A 10306-nucleotide genomic window follows, 5' to 3' on the forward strand; every position below is an offset into this window, starting at 1 on the left:
TGACTCTGGTTTTTTTTTTAATAGTAAAAACAAAGTCAGATTAATTTTTTTTTTTGGTACAAACAAAGTCAGATCAATCAAAGTTACAAAATAAAAGAAGAGAGAGAAAAAAGATGACAAAGATTTAGAGTGGTTTGGCCTTCTGTTTACATCCATCATTAAGAAAACTTAGTTCTTGGGTTTTCATTATCTCTAAATCGTTTTCAGGTAACAACCAAACCCTCACAATTGTTTTCAGATAATGATAAAACATTTACAATTGCTTTGCCGATTAGCAATCAACTATTACGCAATCACCTTCATGATTTCCATTTTTTAGAAAATAACAATGGTCTTATGTTAATTTACGAATGAAAGGACAAACAACTTGATTTAGCCTATGTAAATAAGGAAAAAATTCTGCTCATCTCTTCCCAAATTCTCTAACTGGACAGGTGTGCAAACCCTTCTTTCAAACTCCTCTCTTATAGAGCTCCAAAAAGTAGCCGTTATCTATAAAAGAAGAGTCCTCTGTTATCTCTCCTGAACCTTGACTAATACCCCAACCAGATACCTCAAACCATGCAAACTAATTCCCTTACCATAGGAACCTCTCCTACCCATAGGAAGTAAAAAAGTTCTGCCCAACCTGCAATCTCTGCCCACGGCTTCAAACTCCAGCCTAACTTTACCTGCAAACTCCGCCACAACCTGCGATCTCCGCCTGCAAACTCTGCCTAAGCCTGTGGCTTTGAGCCTGGAGCAACGCTTTTTAATGGCTTCAGGGGAGATAGAGTAGTCCTCCAAATCTGCGTCTTGACTCTTGAGTTGTCTTTGAGCCTCGGTGATCAAAGGTTGAATAGTCTTCAACAGCCCATCAGTGGAAGGAAGGGAGAAAGAGAAGTGCTCACGATTGATTGTTGCTGGTTTTTCGCAACACACGGGACTGGGGCTACATAACAAGAACGTGGAATGGACTAAAAGCCTCGTTCCAGAATGGCCTTATTCTTGGATGCGTTCCAGGATTTGAGAATGAGAATATATGCCAAACAGCCATTTTCATTCCAGAACGTGCTCTCCATAAGAGATGTATTCCAATAATGCATACCAAGCGCAGCCAAAGTTAGAATGGCAGTCATTATCACCAGTAGAAAGTATTCATGGTTGGCATGCTGAGTTCAGCTGTGGCAATCTTTTGACTCCCAGAATAATCTGTTAGAGCAAACACCAACAAATAAAAAGACAAAGCAAATGCAGATTCACACAACACAGACATTTAACACGGTTCACAAACCGATGTGGTGTGCTACATTCTCGAGCGAAGAAGAAAATGTTTCACCATGTTTGAAGGAGAGTTACAATGGAGATTTTTCTCAAGAGCACCCAAATCGCGGCAAGAAAACTCATCCCGAAACCTTACAAGAAAACCCTCAAATCTCACTACTTAACAAGATGATAGATAGTACATTATATATTCCTCCAAGTCGGTCGGATCACAGTCAGCCCAACCCCTCTGCTACCATCATAGATCTAAAAGAAAATCCCCTTCGAATCGCACCAAAATATGTAGAGCAATTCATTCTTCAAGACTGGTCAAGAATTCGAGACAAACATAACACAATTGAAATCTATAAAACAAACTGGGCTGCTGTATCCCTAAATCTAATTTGGTTCCTCCCGGGGATCAAATTGTAGTCACGGCCATACCTCCAACCACCTGCTATTATAACAGGCTTTCAAGGAACTTCAATCTGTGAAGCAGATGTCTATGATAAAGATAACAGATTGTTAAAAATCTTAATGGACTTACCAAGGCAGCAGGCTTCCATGGACGAAACACTAAACACTAAGTAGTGTTTTTAAATCTTATTACTAACAACCATTTATAGCTAACAAAATAACTGACCACAGAAACAAGCTGCAAATAAAAGAAAAGGAGAGATATAAAACTATAGCTCTAAGCTTCATTTAATTGCAGAATATACTATGCTCAAACATTGTATGAACTGCTTAAGAACTTCATCTCAGTTTTAGCTTAGTCATGTCCTGGGAATTGTTGATGACATAATGCTCTTGGCATGAGAAGTGTAGGTTTATGAACCTCAATTTTAAGAAGATTCAAAGGCATCTTCATTGGGCTCTGCAAAAGTTTGGAGAGTCCTGGGGAGCAGAGGTGGGTTAAAATCCATTACCCTTTCAAGCATCTGAACCACTAGCCCATTGATGGCCTATGAGCTTCATCATCTTGGATGCACCAACAAGCAACTTTACAAGATCTACTGAGTTCTGCATGATCAGCATTTTCTTCTAACCTGTAGTCCAGGAGGCTGAGGACTTCTCCATTTTCAATGATCTAGTGAGTGAATCATCGCCTCACCATGTGTCGCTCGCCCAAGTAGCTATGGGCCAACTTGGGCAATGAACGGTAAGGAGAGGAGTTGGATCCCTTTCTTCTCTCAACTTTTCAATTGGATAAGTGTTGAAAGACTGAAACTCTCCTTTTAGAGAGCTAAAAAAAAAAAAAATTGTGATTTGACTAAGAGCTATCTAATGGATCTGGCTGGATGTTCCTCTGGTTAAGGGTGTCCATCGATTTGATTTCAGTTTAAGATACAACATGCGGAAACCAAAACCCAATAAGAGCCTATTTTCAAAATCTCAAATCAAACTTTTTTTTCATGAACTAAAAAAATAATAAATCCTTCAAGATTTTATTTTATTTTATTTTATTTTATTATTATTATTTTTTTAACAATAGTTACTGTCATTGCTTATATATTATTGGCGATGGAAATATATGAACCATTACAGAAAATATTTATTGACGGTACCATACCACTAGTGAAGTTGCCTATTAGAATTTTGGAGATGGAAAAATCTTAACCCTTGATTTTTGAGCCCTATATTATGTCTATGGGCCAACTTTTTGCATTTTCACTAACAAAAAACCCTTTATTTGTTAAGGTCATAATCTGTGTATCTACCATTTTTCTCAAACATTGAAAAGGAAAATATAATTATCATCCATTTTGAGTAAAAAAAAAATTTTAAAAGAATATAATTTATTCAGTTTGAAAATGGGAAATTCGGTTTGATCCCATGGTTTCAATTATAAAATTGCAATCGAACAGAACAAAGAAAAAATCCCAAATTTTGAAATGAAAATCGAAATAAAACCGATTTGTTTCAATTCAATTCGATTTAATTTTAAATGATCGGTTTTGATTTTGGTTCTAATTGACACCCTTACCTCTAGTCCAACTAGCCGTTAGCATAGTCATTGACTCGTTGGACACCAACAAATCAATTTGTATTTCTTGGAGAACCTTGGCCGGACGCCCCTACACTCAGCTGGGTATCCCTATTACGTCCATCGCCACGGTCTCCACTTAAATCGTAGATGCACAGATGGGGAATCGAACCTGGGACTGTGCACCTATCCACAAAATCCCCAATTCGCCCTAACCATCTGGGCAACTCACAAATGGGTCACACCATGTTCTCAATCGGACGTCCACCCCTATTATTGTATGTCACATTGACTTGTCAAACTTTTCATTTTCTGTTGTTTTACCATTAAATGGGTGACTTATTTAACCAATATTTGGGGGCTTATGGTTATGGCCAGATTATTACATAGGATTAACAAATATTTATAAGAAAGAAATTAATCCTGTGGTTGAAGTTTCTGAATTGCTTGTTTCTAAGGCTGCGTCTTAAAATAATGCATTATGGGATGATAATTTCCACCGTTTTTATCATCTCGTAATGCATTGTCAACCTAGAATGCATATCAAATGAAAGTGCTTTTAACAACATCAAAGTATATCTTTTCACAAGGCCAACAACTAACTCATCACCGTCTTTTCCTTTTAGCTTTGTTTGTTTCAGCATAAAAAAAAAATGTTTCACTTAGTAAACCTACTTATTTTGTAATTATTGTTTTAATCTAGTAGATCCAAAAAATTGTTCCAACAAAATTTCTACCATAAAATCCAATCTTTTACTATTTGTTTTTAAATTTATAAAATTTTCAATCAAAGAGATCACAAATTTTATGTATGAAAAACCAGATTCTTTTACTGGACTCGCCCTTTTCAAACTTGGTACCTCAGGCGAGTAATGCTTTTTTACTTTTTATTTCAATATATTCTGTCTCCTTCTTCAAGTGAAGAGGGACTGAGGCTATGGTCGCTTCACAGGTGAAAAGGAAAAAAAAGGAGTTAATGTTGAAGACAATAACAAAAATAGGGTTTTGTTCAGTTGTAGACCAAGCTTTTGATGAGTTTCATATGACTCCAGAAAAAAACATCAAGACAATAAAAACTCAAGACTGAACTTGGACCTAGTCTTATCATTTCTTGAAGCTGGGTGAGTCTTCCTAACTCTTGACCAAGTTTCCTGTTTTTTTTTCACTTGACTTGGGTAAGTCGCCCAGGTCAAAACTGATTTTCCAACTATAATTGTATGTTTTTTAAGGTAATTTGTATGTATTAAGGAAAAAGAAAAAAACATAAAAACATAAAGAAAGGCAACCGCTATAAATGTATTTTCATGTTCGTGACACAATAAATGGTGCTTAACCTTGTAGTAATCAACATTGATTTCTCTATGGTTCAGATAAGTATTCTAATTCTCTAGTTACCTATGTTGATATGTATGTTTTGGATGAATATTTTCAACAGTTTCTCTGTGGCAACTAAAGTTCTAGATATTCTAGGCAGTAAAATGTGAAGAAATACACAAGCTTTATAAGTGAAAATACATGTCCAACGGTGGATAAGAAATTGAACTGATTGCCTCTCCAAGGCAAGAAAAATGGTTTTTGCAATACAAAATGTATGTGAAACTGTCCCATAATACTATTTTCGGTCGAATCTGGCACCAGTAACCACAGCTAAACAATTTGTTTGCCAAATTAAGCCTGGCACCATGTAACAGTTCTTAGATCCGTTTGTTTTTATGTAAAGGAGTTGATGTTCATCAGGTTAAGTTTCAAGGTTTATGGTGTAAGGTTTAGAGCTTTAGGTATCATGGTTGAGGTTTAAGGTTTTAAAGTTTCATGGTATTCTTTGACAAAACTTCCCCGACTCCACAGTAGGAGGTAGTGCTTTTCAGATTTGCTGAATGGGCAATTTGGATGGGGTAAGCCTTGAAAATGGACGATTCAGACCTGTTAATAGGTTCAGGAAATGTCACACTAGAAATCCTGGTAGTCACAAATGGTTGTGACACTAATACAAACCCAAAACATAATACCCTGTCATCTGGCAGTAAGTTCATAGTCTCTCACAGTTGGTAGAGGTTTTCACCAACAAATGTGAGTTATACGGACAGAGCTCCAGACTGCTAGAGCAAACATTTTTCTTGCATTGATTTCAGTTCATCTACCAATAGTTGCCATGGATTTGAAGGTTCATGTTTCCTAGTTCAGTAGTTTGGTGGTATGAGTTCAAAGATTCATGGATTTGTAATTGGCATCACTTACATGAACCCAACTAGTTGAGTTTAGGCTATTTTTTTTTTGGTTTTTCATAGCGTACAACAATCTATGGTTTAAAATGGTAATTAATTACATATTTTGAAAAGAAGAGATAAAATTTTCTTCCTATGATCACCAGTAACAAATAAAAATATCGATGGAAACTGACAGAAAGCTATATAATGCTGTTGATATAAAGAAGCTCTGCTTTTGATTGACTGATTCTGGTTGCCTAACTGTATCACATGGCATCAACTATGAAAAAGAAAATATATGTTTGTATATAATCTAATGCAAAGAGCATCAAAACTGATGTAATGAATTGTAAGTAATCTACTAAACTTTTCATATATTTCCTTCAAGGGCTGTAGTAAAGGGTTTCATGGGGGCTTCAGTTTGTGAAGTGTATGGCTATCATAAAGATCACAGATTGTTAAAAGAAAAACCTTAGTGGAGTGACCAGGGCAGCAGGCTTCCATGGAAAACAAGCTTTCAACTGAAACAGAGGGTGGATATATTCGAATATAATATGTATGGCGTTACATAGATATATTTCAGATTGGTTGGTAGTACAATCGCACCATACACCCTACAACTCTTGCTTCTATGTGAAGATAATAATGAGAGATATCTACTAACAGTCAAAGAAAAGGGAAGAATTTTTTCTACTCAATGGTAGAAAAAGCCCCGAAAAAATAAATGGAAAGAAATGAGATGATGGATGCAACACTAACTAGTGTTATTATATCTTATAGCTACCAACCATTTGTAGCTAACAACATACCTTACCATAGAATCAAGCTGTGAATTGAACAAAATAGGAGATTTGACACTGCAGCCCTAAGCTTTGTTACTCTGCAGAATATTCTAAGCTCTCACACCAATGAGTGAACTGCTTAAGAACTATATCAGCTTCAGCTTATTCATGTTATGGAAACTGTTGATGACATAGTTCTCTTGGCCTGAGAAGTACATGTTCGCGAACCCCAATTTGAGGAATATTCAGAGGAATCTTCATGGATCCCTGAAAAAGCTTGGAGAATTTCGGGGAACGGAGGTAGGTTAACATCCATTACCCCTTCAAGCATCTGAACCACTAGCCCCATCGATGGCCTATGAGCTTCATCATATTGGATACACCAGCAAGCGACTTTACAAGCTCTAGTGAGTTCTTCATGATCAGCACTACATTCTAACCTGCAGTCCAAGAGGTCAATGATTTCTCCATTTTCATTGATTTTTCTTGCTGCCCAAGTAGGAAAGTGTCTAACTCTGCTATCCCCATCTTGAGAGGAGTTTCTCCTCCCTGATATAAGCTCGAAGAGCATCATACCATAGCTGTAAACATCAGCTTTGGCTGTGATTGGAACACCCGAAATCCACTCTGGTGCAAGGTATCCAATGGTCCCTCTCATGGTTGTCAACACTCGACTGAAGTCCCGGCCAACAAGCTTCGCCATGCCAAAGTCTGCCACCTTGGGACAGAATTCAGCATCTAAAAGTATGTTCTCAGGCTTGATATCACAATGGATGATGCAATCTCTGCACTTCTCATGTAGATAAGCAAGTCCTCTTGCTATTCCAATAGCGATTTGGTATCTCATTTTCCAATCTAAAACCTCAAAGCCCTTTTTATCATGAAATAGATGGGAATCTAAAGAGCCCTTTGGCATAAGATCATAGACCAGCAACTTTTTAGTACCTTGACAGCAGAACCCACGGTGGCGAATGAGGTTAATGTGCTGAATCATCCCTATTGAGCTTACTTCAGATCGGAACTGCTTCTCTCCTTGACTGAGGCCTTCAAGTTTCTTCACAGCTACAACAGTCGAATCAGGCAATGTCCCTTTAAAGACACAACCAAATCCTCCTCTTCCTATCTGTTCGGAGAAGTTCTTGGTTGCAATTTGTAAGTTTCTGTATGAACACTGAACCAAAGAACCATCAATATGATTTGAAGGTCCAAATACATTCCTTCTCTGCCACCAACAGAATAGCACCAAAACAGATCCCAAGAGCAGCACAACCCCCGAAATAACACAAACAATAGCACCTATAACTGATCCCTTCTTCTTACCTCCCGAATTTGAAAGCTCGGAAGCAGCAAGTTTGAGATATAGATTTCCTCCACCACTGTCACCTTGTGAGAGTCGTTGCAGATTCAAGAGATCTCCTTCCCATACTGAACACCCACCATCATATGCATAAGCTGTGCAAGAACAGTTATTCAGGCAAGCAAATTTGCATCCTTGTGCACTCTCTACCTCCAAAGATTGTGGATTTAGGGGCAATCTCATATTGGGCATGGAGAAGAATCCATCTTTCTCCCCATTTGTAGAAACATTGTTTCCACAAAGTAAAGGGGCTTTCCTCACACAACCACCAGACCAATCGCTCAGATTATTATAATCTGTTGTTGAGCGTGAACTAAAACCTTGCAAACATTCGCAGAAGGGCAAATTTTGCTCATTGCAAGTACCAAAAGCCCCGCAGAGAGCATAAACATCGCATATCTTGCTTGGCTGAGAATAAAATAAATTCCAGCCAACACCATCCACCCATACAAGTTGCTTGGTCTGCCCGGTCACATCCAACACAAGTCTAGTGATGAAAGAACTATTATATACACTATAAGTGAAATAGCTCTCGTTGTGGTTCGAAACATAACTATAGTTGAAGTAATTATTTTCATTCTGCTGAGGAACTGTGCCAAAATTATGCCCATTCCAATACCCACTAGTCCAGTACCTTTGAGACTTATTCCACAATAGAAAATACTGAGAGCTTCCAGTGGGGTCCTGCTCATGAGAGAAGATCCCCATAGCAGGATCCTCTGAATTCTTCCATGAAGTAAGAATATATGAAGTATTGGTGAGTTTATTCCGCCCAAGCTTCGCACCCGGTAAGAAATTATTAGTTTGGTGATCAAAACTCTGCCAAATGAAAGTAGAGGAGCTTTGTTTGTGTCTCAAAACCAGATTTCCAGAGTCAAGAAGCACTGCCTCCGTAGAATTGAAGGTTAAGGATGTCAAATTTGTAGACCAAATATGGGTTTTGGATGAGTCGAGAAGAACTAGATTTCCATCCTCTAGGAGTTTCAGTTGGGAAGAAAACTTATCAGAGATGGGTTTATCTCTATTTGCCTCCCAAACGATTGTCCTTTCTGAGATCTTTCTGTACCATATGCCAATGTAGTAGTTCTGAGATTTATTACCTGTAGCGAAGAAGCCCAATTCGAAGGTCCCAGCTGGTTCAGAGATAATGGTCTGGTCTCCTGAAATAGAATCACCCACAGAGATGGTGCTAGCTCCATTAGAAAGAAGGGTTTTGAGAGAGAATAAGTGGAACATAACAGAGAGGAGGAACCATGAACTTTGGGTGATACCCATTTGTGCACAACCACAGAGAGAAAAGTTAGAAACTTAAATTTGCAATAAAGGAGAAGATGAGAGAAAAGTATCGTATTCATGAGAAGAATGAATCACCAAGTACATGCCCACCTTCACAGTAACCTGGGTACTCTTATTCAACATTTGAAGGCGGCAACGGAGTTTGGATAACTTCTCCAGCACCTGAATCTGGACGAAATATGTAATGACATGGGATTCTTCATCTGCTCTGGTCTGCCACCCCTGTGAAGCTGTGACTGATTGAAAAACGAAATTAAAACTTGACTTCTCTTGCTCATTAGTCTTTTTTTATTTCAAGTTCAGCTTCTTTCTTGTTCCTCTTTCCTTTTGGTCCGCCTACCCTATATTCTTTCACCGCAAAAAGAGCAATAGAGAGAAGATTTGCTCGCTGCTAGACTTTTTCTAATGCTGGGCCTGGGAGACAGCCAAGGCTGAAGTAGCAAGTAGGGAAGAGGACCAGTTTCTCGCTCGTTGCCTAGAATTCATATTTGGGCGGATAGTATTCCGCCACACAGGGTTTTAGGAATCGGTCCCGGATAGAGGCCAGGCCGTATCGATATTAATGGCACGCCACCAATACTGATACCTGGTCGATACTGAATTGATGATATAATACAGACCAATAGAGAGGGTAAAATAATCAAAATCAATGTTGGCATAACATTCTATACGATTGGTATGGACCGATATGTATAGATATTTAATTTCACTTTTGAAACTGACTGATACGTAATCTGACGGCGAATCTGTTATGTTTGCTTCGAATTCTTGACCCATTTTGAAGAATGACTCGTTTTGACATTTTTTTTTTTTTTTGTTTTTTCTTTTTGCAATAAGAATGAGATTTTTCTTTTATGAGATATGTGATGGTAGCATTGGCCCATGCGGTATGGTTTGACCCGACTGGCGTGATCCGATAGATCAACTCGCAACTTGGAGGATTATATAATATACTATCGCCTTGTTGAGTAAGCACACTATAATTTGGGAGTTTTCCGTGTTAGGGTTTCTGGACAGAGTTTTCTGGCCGTGATTTGAGTGTTCTTGATTGATCTCCACTGTAACCATCTTTTCTACATAGTGAATCATCTTCTTCTTTGCCTTATCAGTGTGCAAACCTCATTAAATCTCTATGTTGTACGAATCTGTGTAAATTTTACTTCCGTATTGATTGGTATTATTCTAACAAAAACTAAAACAGTGACCGGCCACTATGACTAAATGGGTGACTTATTTGGGGGTTTATGGACATGGCTTGATTATTACATAGGATTAACAAAGATTTACAAGAAAGAAATTAGAAGTATGACTAAATGGGTGACTTATTTGGGGGTTTATGGACATGGCTTGATTATTACATAGGATTAACAAAGATTTACAAGAGAGAAATTAAAAGTATGGTTCATGAAGCTTCTTCTTGATGAATTTCTTGTTT

At 37.9% G+C, this 10306-nt stretch overlaps 1 protein-coding gene across 1 annotated transcript; it reads right to left on the reverse strand.

The window, feature by feature from the left end:
- Nucleotides 1-285: 285 nt before the first annotated feature.
- LOC122079748 (G-type lectin S-receptor-like serine/threonine-protein kinase At2g19130) lies at nucleotides 286-8850 on the reverse strand. The gene is made up of 2 exons (XM_042646456.1): nucleotides 6246-8850; nucleotides 286-1191 (listed from the first exon to the last, which is right to left on the reverse strand). The coding sequence occupies exon 1, from the start codon at nucleotides 8848-8850 to the stop codon at nucleotides 6385-6387; it is 2466 nt and encodes an 821-aa protein (XP_042502390.1). The 3' UTR covers nucleotides 286-1191; nucleotides 6246-6384.
- Nucleotides 8851-10306: the final 1456 nt, after the last annotated feature.

The sequence above is a fragment of the Macadamia integrifolia genome, chromosome 5 (assembly GCF_013358625.1).
Source record: "Macadamia integrifolia cultivar HAES 741 chromosome 5, SCU_Mint_v3, whole genome shotgun sequence".
In the NCBI taxonomy this organism is placed as follows: Eukaryota; Viridiplantae; Streptophyta; class Magnoliopsida; order Proteales; family Proteaceae; genus Macadamia; species Macadamia integrifolia.